The sequence below is a fragment of the Atta cephalotes genome (assembly GCF_000143395.1).
Source record: "Atta cephalotes unplaced genomic scaffold scaffold00021, whole genome shotgun sequence".
NCBI classification, from domain to species: domain Eukaryota; kingdom Metazoa; phylum Arthropoda; class Insecta; order Hymenoptera; family Formicidae; genus Atta; species Atta cephalotes.
This window is the reverse complement of record NW_012130085.1, coordinates 442,492-465,585: the sequence shown is the minus strand read 5'-3', so window position 1 is coordinate 465,585 and position 23,094 is coordinate 442,492. Positions and strand designations below refer to the sequence as shown.

The 23,094-nt window shown below is 36.6% G+C and overlaps 1 protein-coding gene across 1 annotated transcript in view; it reads left to right on the top strand.

Annotated features, from left to right (window-relative positions):
* LOC105619441 (puratrophin-1-like) overlaps positions 1–23,094 on the top strand; it is a 158,075-nt gene that overhangs the window by 1,597 nt on the left and 133,384 nt on the right. Inside the window, exons 2-3 of the mRNA XM_012200959.1 lie at positions 13,505–13,717; positions 14,538–15,528. Coding sequence (XP_012056349.1) covers positions 13,505–13,717; positions 14,538–15,528 — 1,204 coding nt within the window. The remainder of the gene's footprint in view (positions 1–13,504; positions 13,718–14,537; positions 15,529–23,094) is intronic.

The following is a 23,094-nucleotide window of genomic DNA, read 5'->3' as shown; positions in this document are numbered from 1 at the left end:
ATATATATATATATATATATATATATATATATATATATAATCGATATTTACTGATATTATTAAGTGGCGGATGGCACATAATGAAAGAGGAAGGAAGAAAGCGGTCATTTTATTAGCGATATTAGAAATTGCTTTCTATTAAAAGTAAAGAAGGAGAATATAATCTTTGCGTATTAACATAATAACATGATGTTTGTTTATAAACTATATCGATATCGAGGGAAGAACAGAGAGAAAAAACAGAGACAGAGAGAAAAGTTTGATACCAGGAAATGTGATTTTGTATGATATGAAGTAGCTTCTCATGATGGTATCTGTAGCTGTAGCAAATCCCTCGATATAACTAGGTTTAATGCCTATGATTCTTTCACGTTTGGCAATTTATCGATATTCTCGCATGATTAGTAATACCATCAATATTCCATACATAGTAACAATAATATATCGATGCTATTGCGAGAGGAGGTCTATTATCGGCATATCTAAAAATAACATCAAGCGGAAGCTATCGACGTCTAATGCGATAGAATCTCGATTACCTTATCTTGAAGTATCGTTTGAGTTCTCGATGGTATCGCTGAAATGACTTCGAACGAAACTCAATGTTGTTTGGACCTTCTCGACAATTGTTTGAAAGAGAAAGAGAGAAAGCATAATGATTCGATCGCAATACCGACGTAACGAAACGTGCCCGTGTTAGCTGCTTGCGTAGGTGCGCTTGCGTAAGCGAAATGATATTATACTTAGCGGAACTCTCACCGAGAGACGTCGAGCTTCTCTTCGTATAAACGTTAAGTATACACCGCCCATAGCTCGCCGAACCGATGAATAATGAAGCCCCTTTCATCGCGCGCTGTCGAGAGAGCACGAAAGATCGCCACCCCGAAGGACGCGGTTTTTGCCCGGCGGTTTCACCGGCAGGATGACACGTGTAATGACAAATTGCACGCGATGCACTAACAGAGAAACGCTTCGCATATGCGTATAATGCCCACCGATTCTTCATCAGTGTAACAAACTCATGACGAGTGATTTTCTTTTGCTGGCGCAGGTATAGTGACACTGCATTCAGGAGGAATAGAAATTGAAATTAATAGAACATGCATATTGGCAACATTTTTCGTAACTACGTAATCTGTAGCAATTGAAATTTACCTTTTAATCGCGATTGCGACATTTCATTGAATTTATGCTCGTAGATGAGATGTCTATATTTAAGGCATGTCAAAGCAAAACGTTGTAATAAGTGCCATTTTTTAAATTTTTCAGAAGAAAGGAAAAACTTATTTTCTTGAAAACTGTTATTCCAAAAATTTGACAAAAATAACTAAACGTGTGAGCAATCAGTCTCTGCAAAAATTTTTAATTAAGTAATTGTAATTTTATACATAAAAAATGTGTTAAAGTTAAAATTTCAAGACGTTGTAAGTTCAAGTACAGAAACAACAATGTTACAATGAACTAAGAATTTTGAAGTGCTATTTATTTTTCTTCGCTTGTAGTAACACTTTCCATGCCGAATATTAGTATAATGAAAATATTCTGTATTTACAATCCCTACAATAGTTTCCATATTTTGGCATTATAACATTTTGCTGTGCCACGCAATTAATAGCAATGACGTAAATCTGAAAAGATTTTGTTAAGAAAATTTAATTTAATTTATTGCATATAAATAAGATTTACATGAAAATTACATGGAAATGGGAATGTTTGATTATTAGACAATTGAATAATGTTAATAGTAATTATATTACAGCGAGAGACGTGCAATGCAGAGTAACAAATAATTATATACTGTAATAAGTGAACAAACGAGCAGAAATACCACGCATGTTAACGCGCCATTAACGTTTACCATTAACATCAGGTGCCAAGAAGCGTGCCGCACCGAACGAACAATCGGACCCGGAACCCGAAGCACCGACAGCTTGAGAGTACGACGAGCTTGCATAATAATTCTAGCAGACTGCTCTCCTCCGACGCAGTCACGCATCGACGACTAGGCGAGGTAGCTAGGCGTTCATACGCATGCACGTACGCATGCACACTCACACGTGTGGTGGATTGATGCAAGTATTCGTAATGACTGTATGGGAGGCACGGCAAGATACATGCATGCACCTGGAAGAAGTAGCCTGCGGCTAACTAGCGCGGCGGCCGGGAAAGAGAGATAGTGCTCCGGACGATCACTCCGTAGCATCATCCGTCGGGAACGGTGTTCGCGTTCCAGAGATGTATATTACTACTAGAGAAATACGTACTAGAGATGGATCAAACTTTGCAAGTTGTTTCGTAACAACGTACAGCAATAGATTTGGAAGGATTAGATTATTAGAATAGATTTCTCGAGGAAACTGTTTGCTATTCGCTATCGAGACTTAATGAAGCATGTTTGAGTGGACAATCTGATGAATGCACAGATGAACGATGACTGGTTCAGAAATATTATTAGTTTTCAAGTTGATTGCTAACGAAAGTATTATCTCTGCATAAACTTGCATATGATATTCAAGCACATATATATCTGATTTATTACATCACAAAATGATAATAATTCTAGCATGAATTTCAAATATTTACACTGAAAAAATTTAATAAAAATATTAATAAATATTTCTTTGAATAGAATTAACAATAAGTAAACATTTACTTACAGTAAATAAATATTTACTCAATAAAGAACGATAATTAAATCAAATCAATAATTTTTGTATCAAATAAATATATATTTATATTAATAAATGGACTATTCACACACACACACACACACACACACACACACACACACACATACACACACACACACACACACACACACACACACACACACACACACACACACAAATATTTATTAAAATTTAATATTTTTTTAGTGTACAAACTGTTCAAATATTTATTAAACGTTATTTCTAAATTAAATTATTTCAGTTATATATTCTATATATGAATTCTATGTATGAATTAACACATGCGAAAATATTTCGATTCAATCTTACCTCTCTAGTTGGGAAGTGGCTTTTTCAGAAGAGCTCTTACTTAAACTTTCGAGGATGTGCGTGCATCGCGCGGAAAAAAGTAATGCATATCGTGCGTATTTGTCTGAAGGCTTCGGCAAGAGAGAAAAAAAGAGCACCGGAAAGACGCTCTTTTGGACTGATACATTGTCAAGAACGCTCGAGTACAGCGAGGCGCAAGTACCGGATAATTGAGATTCTCGTACGCGGAATTATGCACGAAGGCGCACGCGGGCACGCGATAAACGTTCGTTTGCGTCGTGATCCGCGAAAAGATACTGCCTTTCTGATGCATACATCGGGATTACCTCGAGGTTACTATTAGGTGCCCGTTTGCAAGAGGAACCATGCTGCTAAGATACGCTTGAACAATGCAAGTGTGAATAATGTTGCAGTGCAAACTGTTGTGATAAACAGCGGACACACTCATTCAAAAGTTTGGATTTGATAAAATGTACAGGAGTAAAATATTAGGAATTTTTAAAATAAAATACCGAATTCACGTATAAATTTTATATAAATCATTAGAGATCTTGTGTTATTTTAAAAATATAGGTATTTTAAAAATATAGATGCTTAATTACAATTTTTTTTATTGTTTCCTGGCGAATACTGAATAGAAAAGATGATTTTGCTAAAATAGGTAAATCAAAATTTAGCTAGATACAGCTTTGAAAATAATTGTGTTGAACTATCCAAATAATTATGTAGGTCTCAAGCCAATAAAATTATTTTTAGATTTATATCTAATTAAATTTTGAGCAAATTCTTTCTATAACAGATTTCTTTGTGTAACAGATTTTCCTTCATGTCGCATTTATATAAAATGGTTTTGCTAAAATATCTAAAAATTTAACTAGATCTGAAAATAATTGTATTAGATCATTAAAATAATATAGAATGTTGCTTATATGTATACAGAATACTCAAGCTGGCTGCTAGAATATCAAAATTTTTTTGTAACATTGTTCATTATACTTGAGTTTCTTACGTAATTATTTTATAGCCTAACAAAATTATTTTCAGATTTATATCTAGTTAAATTTTTGGACATTTCAGCAAAATCGTACTTTTCGTATAACCTCTGAAATAACAAAGCTAAATCTGCTGTTGTTGCAAAATGTAAAAAACTATTATGTAATTTAAGTTTGTTTGAAATAAAGTTCTACGCGCGCTATCGCATGCACATGCAACACTGCTGTTAGCAGCTCATCGCCGATATATTCACGCTCGTTGGTTTATACGTGCGTGAATTTGTTTAATAAGTAATCACGGAGCCCGAGGCGACGTCATATGACCGCACGCTGAGCCGTTCCACGCAAAGTACGAACTTCGGTCGTTCGCGTTGATCGCTAGCTCGCGTGAGCTCGCCCGTTCCTAGGGATACTTGGCGTTATCCAAGTACCTGTTCCACGTCGCTTCCTGCTCGTCGCGATTGTCTCCAATTGACATGTCCCCGGATATATCGTGAATCTCCGTTATTAATTTCGCTGCCGCGTCCCTGTAATCGTGACTCACGCGACATTATCATAATTACTATGCGCGATACAGGGATGCGCATGTGCACCTGAAAGATACGACAATCTAACGCACCTCCGGCGATTCTGGGGAGGTCTCTCGACGCTAACTCATTGAACCGGCAAATGAATAGAGACGCTACTCCACGCCAGAGAGAAGAGCCGTTCATTTCCTATTCTCGCGATGAATTATAGCGGAGGAATTATCCGTGTCTTGTACACCGCGTACTGTAGTATGAGGTGTTCATGCGCGTGCAAATCCGACAAGCGTATACCGCGAGCACGAGAATCTCTTGTTCAATTCGTAACTTCGCCGTAGTTTCTTCGCGCATACGTCGCGAAAGAACACTCGGTAGAGGTGAACGCCACGATGACGTGAACTTGGGGCCGTCCAGAGGATGCGGGGGCAATGGTAATCAGAGACAGGATGCGTCTTCCTTTAGACCGACACTGTCTTATGCTACGCCAACAAAGCATATCGATAAGGAAATGATTGACGGTTAGCTAATTAGATGATGTACTTTATTAACGTTCGCTATATTTAGCGTTGTAAGCCTATTGGTGAGATGCATATGCGATTTCTCTAGGAATAGTCAAAGCAGATGAGATCTCTCTACATTATAATTTTACTTTTTTTTATTTTACATTTAATTCTTTCATTATTTCGCGATAAGGAAAATACTTTCTACGTAAAAAGATGTATTGAAAATAATTACAAACAAAAAATATTAAAGATATTTTGACGAATTCATATTATATATTATTTATATTATGTATTATACTTTACATGAGATTCTTAATTAATGAAAAGATATTTAACAAATAAGTTATTATACTAAATAATTTTGTTTTATCTTTTCGCAATGTTTTTCAAATATCTGATAGTTAACTAGACGATAGTTGGCTCGTTAATTTTTTTTTATAATAGCAACAAGACGCATAGAATCAAGGAGGTGGATCTACGTTGTAGGTCCTTCATTGGGACAGGTCTCTCCCTAGTTCTGACCTTCTTGGCCTCGCCCCGAGATCGGATAACAATTGCGATAATTATACCGTGAGACCGATAATTACCTGCCGGCACGATGCGACGTTCACGGATAGCCGCGTAATAACAAATGGCCACCGTCACATTTTCATGAAATGTCACATCAGATAATGGCAGGTTGCGATAGAAGCCGGAAAGAATTTGTGGCATGTATCTCGACAGGCGATACGCCCGATTTGTATGATGCGACGTCACAATGCAGCTGCAATGCGCAGAGATAAACGTCGCGAAGTACCGCCTTTCGATCTTTGCTCGCGTCCTAATTCGATAGAATTGCTTGTCATCTAGAAATGTTAGACGCACATTTTATTGTTATTATTCCACATATATATTTTATATTGCACGCAAATCATTAATTTCTCTTTCTCGTTACAAAGATTTATATTTTATAAAATTACGTTTTTCAATTGTTTCTTGTTTTTAATAAATCATAAATATTGAATATCTTATTTTATTTTTATCCGAATACATGAAGAGATTATAAGTCTGTATCTACCGCCATTATATAAGTTTGTATCTCTGCGGTTTAGTATTTTAGTAGATTCTATATTTCCTGTTAATTTTCTCAATAATTTTTTATCATTCTTTTTTTCTTGGATTTGACTGTGTATTTGTCATGCAAAAAGTAATTTTTAGTTGTGTTGGTCCAATGTTGTTATCTAACCGATACCGTATAATATCGACCTCAGTGCATCCAGGTGGGTGATGCTCATATAACAGTTACGGGAGTTTGTTCCTCGCGGATGGCAAAGGCGATGACTCGTGGCGCGCAGGTGATTGTGACGTGATACATGTGAAAGGACGATCTTTGAGGAAAGTGACCGTCAAATAGCTAAGTTCAAGGAATTTTTTCACTAGTGCATGGGGGGGGGGTTCACTAGTGCTTCTTCAACCGGTCAGTTCCATGATTCTTTCTCAAGTGACGTTTTCAAAAGCCATCGGTTTACGAACGTATCCAGCTTTCTATTGTTCGCCGGTCATAGGCCAATCGCAGCCAGAGGACGCGGAGGACCTTTGGCTCCTACGCAGTAACATGCACATTGATCTCGTAATTCCCTTGCGGAAGTCCCATCGCAAAAGAAAGATATCCAAATGGATAATCAGATAGCCGACTTAAGAAATTTTATTTATAATAATCCTGGATAAAATATTCGCGACAAATATAAAGATAAATTATGTATATGAGAGAGAATATGCTAAGTAAAGCGACGTTCAATATCGTACAATTATTTTATACTATTTTGTTAATATTTCCTTTAAAACAAACAATATAGATGTTCACTATAGCAAATGATCAAAATATTACGAAATAATTCTAATTGTTTAGGAGCCGATAATAATTAAATGATAATTTTTAAGATATTTAAAATCTTTATATTATGGAATTATATTGTACAGTAAGTATTTTATTAAAAATAATATATGTATATATACGCTTAATAATAAAACAAGGACAAGTTGATGGATATCTGTGATGAGAAACAGTCATATTATGTTAAGAATCTCCGTAATATAATGTCTACTTTGTATAATAGAATTTATACAGACAATAAAATTTATACAGATAATGAAAAAATTACGGAGAGAAGAGAGAGCTTCTCTGCGAGATGCAGCGAAAGAGATTGAGAATCTGCATTGGGGACCTCTTTAACACTATCTATTGCCGAGCGAGAGATCGACCTCTCGCGAAGTCGAGCTCACCAGACAAGATGTCTTGACAGACGAGACACGAATGAGATGGCGAGACTTCTTCTTTCTGTCGGGACTCGTTTTCGCATTTTCCTCATGATCTTGCATTGTTAACTGGTAGCTGAGAAACACCGCACGCGCTTGACAGAGATTTACCGTCAGGAAAGTGAGAAATAGGGAGAGCGGTTCTCTTCTCTTATCACAGATTGACGCGATGTAATATCTTAAAATCCTGCTTTAGCTAATGTTTGTTTTACAGCAATATAGTTTATATTAATCTGTGATATTTTATTGTACGTTTTACTCGGAAACTGGCGTGGAAATTTTCGTAAAAATAATTTATAATATTAGAGTATCAATGACATTAATAATAAAATATTTTATGGCATTTAATGCCATTGAAAAAAAAACATTTAAAATCGTGAATATTTCAGTAAAAATATATTATGAAGTAAAAAAAAAGTATATTTTGAAAGTACAAATTTACAACAATATATTCACATTTGTTAATAATGAAAATAATATTTTAAAAATTTAGATACGCTGATGTACATTGAAATTATCGTCACAAAAATTGATGTAAAGATGTATGTTTAATATAAATATAGAAACGAATTAAACCGTGAAATTCTTGATGCATTTTATTGTGCATTTTACTGTTAAATAAATTATGTATTTTATAATTCGAAATATTCGCGTTTTACTTTTACATTCACAGTCAAATTAAATCAATGGCTTTAATGATACCGGCACACTAGTACATTCAATTGAATTCACTGATTCAGAAAATCGATATTATGAGCATTGATTTTATGTATATGTAAGTATTCTTAAGACTTCTACGGGTGCTTTCTATATAAAGATTATGTGTTTCGCGTACATACAGTATCAGGCTGCTCCTCGCCCTGATGAAGTGGACTACAAGGTTCACGAAACGTTGGCGTTCCAAGAATGGATCTGGACACGGAGGAAACCCACGAAACGCATAATCTTTATATATGTAAATCTTCACGATCAGTAATCTTTTATTCCGATAATTGCAAATATTTTGCATAGCAGACACTTTGGTGTCGAGACGAAAGATGCAAATAACAGCGACGTCTGTCATAGACTAGGATTTCTGTCGTAAATATTCAGAAACATTCATTGCGAAACTGCATTTAAAGCCGCAACTTTAAACACATTTATGTTTGAGAGTGTACTAATGAATTCATTCAAATCGGGTTCTGCTATACATTCACAAAGAAATTTCGTGCTCATGCGATCATAATGTGAACGTTGTCTTTGCGTCTATTTAGCTATTTTTTTACATACTATCGAAAGATTTGAGATGAACACGTGCTTATACACGAAGTTTTCTTTTTTAACTGATGATTGAAGAAATGGTACTTCAATATTCCTCTGAATTTAATTTTTAATACTCTATCTCGTCATAGATCGTATATTTATTTTTGATTATACTTTTATGCAATTTACTCATTCAACGCGAGTATCCTGTGTGTTGTTTTTATGTTTTTATTATTTTTGGCTATAATAATATAATATAATTGATATGATTTACTTCACATCTATCACTTTTCGAATAAATATTTATATTTATTACATTAGAATATAATAAATTTTTCTTCATCTATCTGTTTGTATGCCTACGTGTTTAATTGTAGATGCTGCTTTAGCCAAGCGTTGATCGGTGCCGTTGCCACGTCGACGTCGGTCGGCAACTCGCGCGCTGAAAGGATGCCGGTATAGAGTCTAATCTGCATTTTAAACGAGCCGTACCGCGAAGAGGGAATCGGCTTGTGCACGCCTGTGTTCATGGCACGTTTACTGGCCAGACCCGTCGCGTTCTATGCACCGCCCGCATACATACATCCCGTTGCCGCATCCGTGGCACGTCTTGCAAGTCTTTGCCAGATCGCATCTCTGCGGTATTCACCTCGGTTTCCTTTCTGTAGTACCGAAAGTTCTATATTGAACCATGTAACATACATGGTAACATACATATTCAATTCAACGCTATATTAATACGAGGAGAATTAGCAATTTTTTGTTATTCTGTTGAATCGATCAGTCTTGTTGATCGCTATTATTGACTTAAATTGACATTTATATAGACCATGTAAAGTTTTTATTAGTAAAGACGCATTGAATTTATAGCTTTGATCTCATCTTGAAAAATTCATGAAGCATTGTGTTTAAGCATCGTGTTAGGAATAGTAATATAGGAGATGAATAAATATTAGCACGAAGTAATTTAAATATATCGGTTAAAATAATACAGGATATTTTTAAGATTATAGTGGGCTTATCGTTTGATTACATCAAACATTATAATAGATCTAATAAAATCCGTTCCCATTTTTCGCTTATATTTGACGATTTATTCTTTCCGTCTTAGATCTTTTACACGAAATGTCCATATACATTTTCTTCATCCAATTAGCTACGCGATCAACACTTTGAGAAAAAACACCCAATAAAAATAAATTCAGGCGAATTTACGCAAATTACAATTAGCACCGTTGGTAACCCGATACATACCGTCGTAAATCCGCGCTCGCTCTCTCTTTCCTCTCAACCTCCGTGCTCGACCGTTATATTTTTTCGCGCCGAAGACGATCGCGGTTAAGACTTCTCCATTCGGATCGAGAGACGCGCTCGGGAGCACAGAGTGAAAGACATCCGACTCGGAGAAGTAACGATGTCATGCCGATTAATTTGATCGCAACATACACAGCGTGTTTACCACGGGCGGTCGGCGGGGCGCGTGCGCATTTTTTTTTTACAGAGTCCGAGGAACAAGTCCGCGAATCGTTTCTTTCCTTCGCGCTCTCTCTATCTCTATCTTCCTCTTTTTCCCTTCTTTGCTTCCTCACTTCCTCGCGGCAGCCAGATCGCAATCAGTCTTGCCGGACTTTCATCAGATCGGACCGCTATAAAATTGTGTTTCGATGTATCCGCTCCGATATTTCCGCGCGTGCTACTCCAACTCGCGTGCGTGTATCTTCACTTGTGTGAGTCACGTAGATGCAAGCTCGTCAATGCATCGACCGCCGTGTGGTGCAGCAGCCGATTAATGAGCTCTCGTCGCATGCACGCGTCTGTCACTTTGACAGCATCCGGCACGGCAGTCAGCGCGTCTCCTATGAGTCTCCCTTCGCTTTTATCTTTCTCGTTTAATCGTCTATTACGGATTTTTTTCTTAGATCGAATGGATATAGCTTTAAGGAGAACGTGTATTTATGCGCTGCTCTCGCCGCACGACCGCATTAGCCAGTTAAGATGATGCCGATCATCCGTAAAACGGCGAATGATTGATTTGAAAACTTATCAAGTCACTTTCAAATCAAAAAGAAGGTAGATCATTTCTATTTGTGATTTATAGCGAATTCGGGCACTTGCACACGCAAGATTAATACTAAAGCATACTAAAAGCTGCTATACTTGAAATTAACTAAATTAAATGTAAGGATATTTAAATATTTTTAATAATTATATTTAATAATAGTGTCATGTATTGTTTAGCAGAATAAAAATGTAAAATTTTGTCAAAATTAAATTATATCACTGCATTTAGGTATTTTATTTGGTTTTTAATGTGCACTAATCCGGTATAGCTCAAGTCATCAAATTCACGATTACAAGTGTAAAAGTATTTAAAACATTGTTTTATTATATAAGTGATTAATTAAAATATTAAAATAAGATATTAAAAATTAAAATATTTTATTAATTTTTTCCATTTTTTGATTAAAATTTCCAAAATTTATTTCGTTTTATTTTTGTACAAAAATAATAAATGATCTTTATTTCTTCAAATTATTTATGTCTTTTTTTTTATAAGTATAGAAAGTTTATGATTCATATCTCTCCTTTGCTTCTATAGCTTGCCGGCATTAAGAAAGCAAGCGATTCCAATTTGTTGAAATGCTTCTCAATTCACCTTTCAAACTAGTCTCGATTCGTACCAATGCGATCATACTAGTCGCGCGTAACGGAACGTGCGATCGCGGCGCGAAAAATCACCGATAACGTTAAAATTATTACGTGGCGATATGGCGCGAGGGCGACTGATAAATTCGCTATGCGTCTGAGAAACGAGCGAGAATCGAGAGCGATGAAATTTAATGCACCAGCGTTCGCACTTAGCCTAATACGAATTCCGCAGCGATAAGGTCTGATTTACGCCGGCTCTCGCTAGACCGCTGTCCTGTCGGGACCTTCCGTTTTGCCGATCATTTTGAAAACATTCACACAAGGTTTCCGCGTGTGGCGTAGGTAAGCCGTGCTGCATATAAATCGAAGGAGGGAGGCAGTACATACATCGGTAAATCATGCAGTGAAAGCCGCTTAGTTTCGGCGCCAGATACATTCTCTCATACGGTGTTTATACCGCTAATGAGACACTTGGTTGACAGGCAAGAGGGCCTCTGGTTTCCTTATCGCGCATCATAAACGTCCGTCTCGGCGTCATGGTCAAACAACATGGCCTCTGCATTCTCTCTCGTAGTCACCTTCACACTGATTAGTGCGAAAGCGATTACGAGAGAGACTTAGACAATGTGGCATTGGACGCTTGATGAAATTTTGTGATACCGCGCTTTCCCCTTGCTGCATAGTTTCCATCTTAATTAAAAAAAAATTTTTTGGAGATATGAACAGTGAGTGAAAATTGATGAGAAAGCAAACGCGTGAAACTTGAAATTTTTTATTCGTACATGTACACTTTCAAGGGTTCGAATTAACACGATATATTGATACCGTTGCCGAACATTCTTTTTAAAAATTTTAAAAATTTTGTGTTTTTAAAAAGAAATGTTGTATTTTTAAAAAGTGAGCGGAGTCGCAGCTTTATTTTTTGTAGTGGTTCCATTTGCTTCAATGCAAACGGAAGCACTACAAAATATATTATCTGTAGTATATAAATAAATCAATCGCAAAAAAAAAATTAAACTTAGAAAAGCGAAGCAAATATCTATAATAAAAATGCTGTTTTTACATTGTGTCAATGTTGATATTTTTCTTTGTCGTGAGTTAATTAGTTTTGCGTCAACGAATTGATGAATCGTCATCGTATGGTCTCCCGATCGACCGACTCTATTTGATAAAGTTCCATTTCCCCACGGAATGCAGTCGTGCGTGTGTCTCGATAATGAAAATCGTGGACGATCGAATGGGTGCGTTTCATTTGCTTTTAATTACGAACCTGAAGCACGTTGTGTGCATTCAGTTGCCGCCCTTTATTTGCGCTATCCTACCGTCTAATTGCTTACACGACGAGTCACGTAGTCGCCGGTCGACATATGTATGTAGGCGTTATTGCAAGGTGCACTCGAGAGAGTCTCGCACCTTCGGCGATCTCTTCTCCTTCAAAGATGAGGAGATATGAGTCGTAATGAGTCAATATTAAATTAAATGCGATGGTGCCTAGAAATGAACATCGCGATAGTGTCGACAATTAGCGTGTGCTATTTGATTATAGCATTATTTTTCAGTTTTTTACATTATTTACAGTACGATATAATAGTTATTATATAATAGTTATTATATATCGATGGAGTTATTTATTTTTCAAATCTTTACATTATTAAAGTCTAAAAGAATTGTTCACTAATTGAGGTTTATTTGTGAGCATAATTGTTACATAATTAGTTATTTTTATTTAGAATTATGCTAATTATTACATGACTTAACCATTATTAATGCAATTAACGTCAAACTTTCTAGTGTTGATGTTGTAATATTCTGGCATGCACAAATACTTCAAGATGCAATCTTCAACATTAATACATTCCGCGCAGAATACTTTGTCACTTTCTTTGCTTTGCGAAATGTTTTGACTCCGATTAAATTCCTGCTCATCAACTATGTTTTTCAACAGAGAAAGGACAATTACTGACTACACATCGTTTTAATTCTGAATATATCCTGTAATCAACGCAATTAACATATCGCTTTCCAACGTCTTAATTCCTCCCGCTTTCATATACAATCTGCCTACAAAAATATAGCTTAATTCATAGCTTTCGATTAATAGCTACAATTTTATTCTTAATTTTCTATTTTTATTGGGTATTTGAAAATATCAATTTCTCTTCAGCGGAATATTCGGGAAACGACGTGTGCGGAAGAGTTTAGCTTTATCAGAACATGATGAAAATTACGATGTTTAACGCGAAAGCATCCACATGATGATCAGAGGCGAGATATGACATGATCCATTTGTCTGATTGCAGGGAAACGAGGCGGTGGTGCCTGAGGGTTGGCCTCTGACGTTAGGCGGCAACGGCCTGATCTTGCAGCTGGGGGAGCTCGAGGCATCCGCACTGCGTCTTGGGGAATGTTACCTTTGCGTACGCAGCGCGGCTGCTGCAACTGCAACTGCAACCACCTCGTCGGTCAGCGGCGCTACGACCGCCGGTGAAGCCGTCGAGCAAAATACCGTTGAGGTGAGTCATGTCCCTTTTCATTTTTACCCCTCTTTCTTTGTATCCCCCCCCTCCCCTCTCTCTCTCTCTCTCTCGTGACAAGGAAGCCGCGCCAGTGATGTCCTCCATACCGCTGTGAAAGAATGACACCTCCAACCGTCGAAAAGACTCGGTCGGAATTCTCAGCGTTCTTCCCGCGTGATCCTCGACGGGGTCCTCGACATAAATATTAACAGTCATCGGATGCAGGCGCGTAATGGCACGCGCATTATTAGATGCGCGCTTAAGCTCCTCTCCGGGCAATAAAGGACTATATCTGAGAATGCCGACGCGGCATTGTCACGCTTATAACGCTTATAACGTTTTCCCATATTCTTAGAAATGTGCCAAGCTAGCTGATTTATCATACCAATGAGTTACGCAGACCGGTTGAATTCAATATGCTTTTATAAATACTTGATAAGAAATATTACAATAATATGATAAATTCTCCTGTAATAAATTTTATGTTGAAATCGTGAAAAGTTTCTTTTCATAATTTTATAATACTTTTGACTAATTTTTCATAATAAGAGTTTAGGTCAAAATATTGTTTGAATAAAATTCATTTGAAACTAAGTAAAGAATTAGATTCTTTTACTTATTAACAATTTCTTTGAAATTTAATTGGCAATAGGTATTATTACTACTTCATATTTTTCTTATGGAAAAATTGATTTAAAAATATAAATATTGTTAATATTAAAATCGGAAATTTCTTGGCATAGTATTCTTGTAATATTCTTAATATGGACACAATAAAAGTAAAAGAGAGTTACGATCAAAACTGCTGCTGTTGCAGATAGCAGTAGTCTGGCGAACTACGTCGATGAGGGCCCCGGGGATTTTGGGTTGGGATCGTGAAGACGAGTTTATGGACTGGCGGGACCTGACAAACAAGGGTCAGCCGAGCTCGTCGAATACGAGCACAAATCTCAGCGGAGCGCAGCCATCGAGCGTGATGAAAACCACCGGTCGTCCGCGGCGAAGATCGCGCGAGGACGCGCGTCCGAGGACACGCGAGATCAACAAAACTAATAGCGCTGAACATCGTCGGGAGGAGGCCAGGTCGATCGATAGGCTGGAACATCAATTCTGTCGTGAGAATCACACGATCGGCGAATCCGGTCATACTGTCACAGTGATGAAGTCCAGGTCCGCGTCCAGTGTCAATACTTGGAAGGACGACCTCGACGGCGACGAGGATGAGCTAGATCGAAGCACGAGTTGCAGAGTGTGTTCCAAGAATTCCTCTAGTCCCATCGGCGGCGACGAGAGTCGCGCCAAAGTGAAGCGATGCACCAAGGTGGTCTCCCCTACAACAATGGAAAAATGGAAGGAGAGCAGTAGATGCGAAATGCGTAGCAGGTCGATCGCATCGGAAAATCTGAAGAGTCCTCTGCAATTCGAGGAAAGTATTTTGCGGCGAGATGACATCGCCGATGATTCACCAAAAGATCTCGAGGATAGACTGCGGAACGCGGGTGGTCCAGACGATATTAGCGACGAGGATCTGCCGGCATACATAGGCAGTTTGCTTGTCACCGTCGAGAGAAAAATCGAAAGAGTCTCGCTCGACGATATGACGTTCCCCTGTCCGGCGTGCAGGAATATAGATACGGACGATCCATTGCTGGGATGCAGATGCGCTGGCGACGACTGCGGCTGCGGCGAGGATAACTGCGATTGTTCTTCCTCTGCCTCACGAAAGGAACAATCCGCGAAGAGCTTCGAAGTGGCGGGAATCAAGCATATCGATAGTGACGATGAAGAAGAAGTACGAATGGGATTCGGTAAGTAATTCACACATATTTTTACTTTTATATATAACAATAAGAATTTTTTTTTATTTGCATAGAGCAAAAGTATGTTTCCAATTATTTTAGAGAGCGATTGTTGTGTCTGTCCTTTAATAATGATTTTAAAATAACTTTTGTTGATAATCTTTGATCAAGTTAAATTATTGTAATGCTTAAAAAATATTGCTAGATTTATTAGCGATTAATTGACGAAAAATATACGCTTGTTTACAAGCGTAGAATTTCGTTTCCGGAATGACCGTTTATCGAAAGTATACGATTTAGGAAAACTTGCAAGTTATTTCTGCCGATCCGCCACGCCAGCTGTTCTTACTCGATGAACGCTTTATGTAGGCTTGCGTGATTTACCGGCGACTAAACTCGCGCACCGGATACTTGAAATTCTGGCTGAAGTGTAGCGTAGGCGGCATATATCTTGTAAAGTGGCTACTTCTCGTCATGCGGCTGTTAAAAAATACGAACGCTACTCGTGCGTCGAATCGATTATACTTATACTTCGTTCACGCGTGAAAGAGTTTCATTGGGGAGATTCCAGTGAGTGTGAATAGAATTGCTGTACTTGCATGATGTTATTCCGGTGTGCACGTGCTCGCACGAATGCGTGTCTTACATCCCGAAGCTGCGATGAAGTTTACGACGGAAATATTATCTGCTAAACAAAGTACTGAAAATCCGTGACGTGTATTTAACAGAAGTTTCCGCATTAACTCGCAATTTATTTCGTAATAATCCTTTCATAATTTAACGCACGGACATAATTAAGTTTCAAAGAAAAATATTGATTCCATTATATGTAAAAAACTTAAACTTAAGTTATTGTTTGATAAGTTATATTATACATTAGTGATTTAATGGATAGACTCATTCAGAAAACTATATTTATTTCTAAATGTACTAAGAAAAATGTCTGATTGAAAATAGACGAACTAGAAGATTTTGATTGTATCTATCAACATTCTGGTTATTTTAATTAAGAATTCTAGTAGATTTATATAGATAATCAGAAAATGTTAATTCGTCCATTCTCAAATTCTAATTAAAATTCTAATTAATCTAATCAAACGTTTCTTTTAATGTTGATTTATGCTTTTATGCAATCAATTGTTTCTATTATTATTAGAATTTGTATTATATTTATTCAAATTACAATTTAATTTTATTCTTTTGACTCTTAATGATTATTTTCAATTTTCAAATGTTTATTATTTCTAAAGTTACGTTGAATAATTAAGAACAAATGCATTTTCTCGCTTGAGTTGAATCCTAAATATTTTTGTTACACGGTACTTGGGACTGCAAACTTTTATGTCACATGTCACAATCTCGATTTAATTCGTCTCCCTGAGGGCATCGTTAACAAGCGATGACTCTCACGCCAACAACGCAAGCGTAATTGTAACGAACGAGTATGCAAATTGTCGGCGCATTCGCTTGTCACTCGATCTTTCATCATGGACCTGGCCAAACGAATCACTCGCGGATACGGGCCCGACTGGGTCGGACAGTACTTTAAAGTCTCGCGGCTGTTCTCGACCGCTGATCTCCTTTCGCGTCCTCCCACGCTCGCCTCTTTGGTAACCGCCGCCGACAAGTTTGCAAAGTCAAGACCCTTTATCGAAATGACGCCACGTCCGCAGTTTCGACATAAAAATGAGCTTACAGCATTTTGTAGCACGACTTTTTACGTATCACATAATTTGTACCATTCCATGGGCAAATTTTACTTTTTTAAAGCTCTTTTGCTCTCGGTTATCGCTTTCTTTATTTGTCGTATGATAATACGTTTTAAAGTTGCAGAACTATCGCCTCTATCTAATCTATAGACATGTTTCGAGAATTACTTATGATTTAAGTATAATTTAGTACAATATGGTACGAGTTTAACGAGTAAATATTACGAATAAAAGAATTCAATATAATAATTGAGATATGGAAAGTTATATACAAAGTAAAAATTAATCTTCATTTTAATGGTTAGTAAAAACGTAAAACATTCCGATTCTTTTTTGAACAGATATTGCTTTGAAAATAATAGATGTAATAAAGTTTATTAGATTGATTTAGTAAATCTTTTTACAGTATTATAAATGTTATACCTTGAAAGATAAAAAGAAAGTTAGTTGAAAAATGGTTCTATAAAAGATAGTTTTATATATTATAACGAAAATAATTTTTCTTGTAAATTGTCATAAAGCTGATTAAAAAATACATTGAGTCAAATATCTGGAATAATAATTTCTTCCGCAGAAAAAACGGAGAATATTATGTTACGATATCGCATTAACTCCGATCTTTCCGATGCACTCGCTGTTGTATATAGTTTATGCAAAACATACGGACGTTGAACAAATGTAATTATCATAACAATAATTTTTTCATTCATGTCTCCCTAAGTTCAGGATTGGTAACGTAAGATACCATGAACCATTGCGAATTATTATAACCGATTATTATATTATAACCGATTTGCGCTCGTCTATTGCAATAACCTCGGTGCTCAAACATGTTTCTTGACTTTCCTTGCAACCGGCAGTGTTTGCGATGCGAGAGGCGAGCGACCTGCCTCGACAGTGAATGAACGGAGTAATGAACTTGTCAATGAGTATGCGTGCTAATGAGATACGACAGTGAACCGGCAATGTTTCTGAAACGTTAACGGCAAACCGAAAAATTGAATAAAGAAAGTCGCAAAGTGTATTTCAAAATGCATTTACGAATGTTTATTTGCAAGCACGAATTAATAAATTTTTTGTGAATTTAATTGTTTAAATTTTGTTTGAAATTGAATTTTATGAAAAAGAATATTACGTTGAATTTTAGAAAAATCTGCTACTTATTCATGTTTTAATATAACAAGTTATTACAATCTGAGTCAATACAATGAATTATAATAAATATTATAAATTCTGCGACAAAGAATTTATTTTTTTTTAGCCAATACATGAGATGCATTAGATGTATAATAAAACATATTAATAATGAACTATTGGGTCTGGAAAGTTTTTTTTTTGTCTGAAAAGTTCATGTCGATGTTGAAGGAAAATTTAAATTTTAATATACATTTATTAAATTATATAGGTTAGTCGGCACGAACTTTCCGGACAACCCAATATATAGTAACAAATAATTCAATTGTAATAAATTATTTTTAATAAATTATTTTTATTTTGTATTCAGTATCATCAATTTGAATACTTATTCTTTCGATTTAACTATGTTTTCTTAGCACTCGATTGTCGATTTGATAATAAAGAAGAGAAAGTAATATTTCATCAGATATAAAGGTTTCTCGCAGTAAATAAAAATAATCAATGAGTCGTCTAGTCATTCATATATGATAATCCTATCTCTATGTCCCTATCTCTATTTTGGTGTATTTGGCAATCAAGTGCGAAGAATCGGTCGTCACTCTTTCCTATAGCGTTCGTTCTGCTGTCATCGTTCCGTAACCTGCGTAGTCGGCGTGGCTATGTTTGCGGCGCACCATGCCATGCGATCGGACATGCCTTTACGCCGGTTGTCGTGTTTCATTAGCACGTGGATATCTCATTGACGGCGTGGCGATCTCATCGGTACGATTCATTCGTTTTTTTTTATTCGCGGGTTTGTTGGCAAGTCGTGGAACATAATCCGCCCATCGTGCGACATAAACGCCACTGCCCACGCACGAGGGTGCTATGAGTAGAGGAGGATGTTGTCGGGAATGACTTACAGCAGCTTAGAATGCATTTGATTTCGCTTCCTTTGGCGAAGGCCGACAGACTGGGTAGACTCGTGAGAAGAGAGAGAGAGAAAAATAGGAGAGAATATGCTATTTGCTATCCCTTAGATTTTTTTCTGAGAAAATTGAAAATCTTGTCATGTGAGACTAAATTGCAATTATATGATAAAAAATGGATTATAAAGAATTAATTCTATATAAACGTGAAACGTTAAGCATTATTTGAACTATTAAGATATGTACTTGATTAATTGAATTTGTAATCTTAATGAATAGATATACTACGAAAAGAATTCAACGTACATATTTTGCAATAGTCATTTCGATCATTATTAGCATTTAACTAAATATATATTAAGATAATAATTCTGTTAAAATAATATGTATATATTCTGTTAAAATAATAATAATAATAATAATTCTACAGAGTTATTCTATATTGCGCTTCTGTGTAATAATTTCTTTTTATTGAATTTCATTTATATGACAATAATTTGTTAAATCTTTCTGATTAACACTGTATGAGATTACTAGAAAATTCACATTTTCATATTCTTATAAGCGTGATGATTTTGGATTGATGTGTTTCCACCCCACAGTTCGACATGCATAAATTTTCTGGAAGTTATTTTCATTAACGGATATCTCACCGTTCAATTAAATTCCCACAATTGGCTCTGCATTACGTTTTCTTGTTCCAAACAGAAAAATTCACTCGCGGAAATTCTTTGAACACGTCGTACCGCGAGATCCTGACTCCTGTAAGAACCGATCTGGTATCGCCGCGTATCATGGCAGTTAATTCTCGGACAGTCGACAAGACACAGGCAGGAAGAATGCGGTGGGATGTGTACTAGTTTTGCCGCGCAACCGGCTCGAGAAAATCAACTTGGACTTTAACAGCAGCAATAACCGCAACGCATACTTCGTATTGATAAAAAGAATAAAAAGGAAGAGCCGCGAAGATTTTTTTAGAATGTTTTAATCCCCTCGCTCTTGCACGATTTCGAATTTGATGTATTAATAATGCATATCTCTCTCATCATACATATTCAAATAACATTCCTGAGATATGCATATATCAAACATTTGCTAAACCTCGGTTGTCAACAAGTACATGTCTCGGTATGTAAAATTTATTAGCTTTCTCATTCTCTGATGTAATCAATTATTGTTCTTCTCTTAAATTCTTTCTCAAATTCAGGATATATAAAAATATGATAAAATTTATTCTTATATTTAAAAAATTTGACGTAATTAATTCACAGTATAGGGATTAGTAAAATAATGCAAAATATTAATAATTAATAATAAATTGTAGATAATTTTTCTATTTATGTTTAACAAAAGTGTTACAGTCTTTATTATCTAGGTTTGTGTTCTCACGATTTGAACTTTGAGTATTTTGTTGGAAAAGCTAAAATGAGTCTTCATTAGAACATGCATTTATTCTAATTATAGCTGCTGAACAACGCGACGCTCTCAACGCGGCTGAAAGTCAAAGGTTCTCGCGCGAAAGCGAGAAATAGCACGAAATATAAATACGCGCTAATGATCAGCTGATATCGATGCAGCACTATTTTTCGCGGTGGATTATTATACCGTGCAGGTGAAGAGAAATTATACCTAGAACGCAATTTAATTCACTCACTTTATTGTTTCTCGCGCTACATCATGAAATTTTATTGCTCGATGTCGTTGGAGACATATGAAAGGCAGTAAATTTGAAATTCGCTATCGAAACGTACATGTCGATTGGCCGACTATTCTCACGCTTCTTTTTCTTGTGAAGAATGTCGGAGCCGCCAAAGCCACCGAGGCCTTTAAAAGCTTTTCCTTTGTCACGTTATTAACTCACTGATCGCGCTACGAGTTCAGGTAAAAAAATATTTTCCTTTTATGAAAGGACGAATCTGTAAAGAATATATCGTCTTTTAATCTTACATATTTATCACATTTTTATTAAACAGGATTCAGGATCGGGATATAAATTAGCGATATTATGTCAAATATATATATATATATATATATACATATATATATATATATGTATATGTATATCCAGGCGCTATCATATTTTTTTTATTATTAGTGCGATACTTATGATAATTGTGAGTTCCGTAATTTGCAAATTGAGTCACATTTTCATATTCACGCGTCACGTATTTTTTTCTTTTTCGTATTTTATCAGATTTCTATATACATGTCTCTTGTCTATTTTTTTTTTGCTCAATCGCGACTAACGGTGCGATTTTTCGTGACACGATTGCTTATACAACTTTAGAGCGAACAGTTAGCGAAGCGTGACGTATCGCCGCGAGCTTCTGCATCGCCACCGTGCGTATCCGGGGGTTTCGCGATTCAATTGAAGCGTTTCGTGTGGTACATCGGGCGAGCCGTGTTGCGTCGGGTATCCCATGTTGCGCGCGGGTTGATTGAACGTTTGCCGGACTCATGGGCCAGCTATACTTAGTAGCTCATTGATCGTCCCCACGGCGGTCCTCAATCATATCTACTTAAGCGAGAATCAAGTGGCTTCTACAATGGAGGCTGTTCACCTCTCGCAGCGCGTTCCTCCGATCGACGCGCGGCGTGTTGAGTATGGATACGAGAAAACGAGGAATTATCGTCCGTTCGGTCAATCGTATTCCGCAATTACACTCATCACGTCCGAGTATGCGGGGTTGCTTGTTTGCACGAGCTAATAGCAAAATTGCCCAGTTGTTTGCCCCTCCGAGACTGCGTTCGCTTATCGAGGGTGGTTTATCGATTTCTCGCTTCTTACGCAATTCGATTACGAGCAGGACAATTGGATTAATTCGGAGCCTTATTATGCCTGTCAACGATGATTGAGTTAGATGAGTTTCTCCCCCTTTTATTTGCCGTAAACGTCGCGTCGCCTTCTGAAACATTAATTATGATGTTTTTGATGAAATTATCGCCGATCATATAAACTTCGGTATGGCTATTGCTAACCGAAAAATTTACTGCAGTAAAATCTTTCTTAAATTAATGAATGTATTGCTGTCTGTAATTTTTTAATTAGAAATCGATGTAAAACAGAGATAATCCATCATTTTAATATTGTTTCTACATTGAGAATGTATGTTATGACATTATTAATATTTTGAAAATAATAATGTTTTATAACATATAAAATAAACTTGTAAGAGTATACGCTTTTCAGAGCTCTTTTTTCCGTTGAATTTTTATTTTAATGATCGTTCGCTTTCACAAAATTCTCGTATTTGTCAATTGTCGATTGTCGAGGCGCACCTTGGATCATTAGGTGGAAAAGGGAAGTTGTCGCTATTAATCATAATGCAGATAGCGATCAAATTGCCATCACGACATCGTAAAATCTGGTAGCACGGCCGCCGGTGGATCTTTTGATCCGACCGTGAATAAAGCGATCTTCAACGAGCCGAATAAATGCCGCCGCATTACACGGCTCATTACGCCATGACGTTATTTACAAACAAACGCATGGCCGCGGACGCTATAGAAAATAAAGAACAACGCAGCGGAAGTCCATTAGACACTTCCTCTTATTAATGCGCGGCCTCCTGTGCACGGGGTCTTTTTTTGCATGGAAAAAAAAATATCTGAAGTGGTATAAGCTGTAAGACCTCATCTACAATAGTCGTACATTCTGTGTCACGAATCGCAAGCTTGTTATGACAACCAATCTGATCAATCGTCAATATTAAAATTGACTTGATTATTACAAACTTGTGACCTGCGACATAGTTTGATGAGACTTAAAGAGCGCGTGTAAGAGTTACAGTGGTTACGAGCAAAACGAAAATTAGCCAATA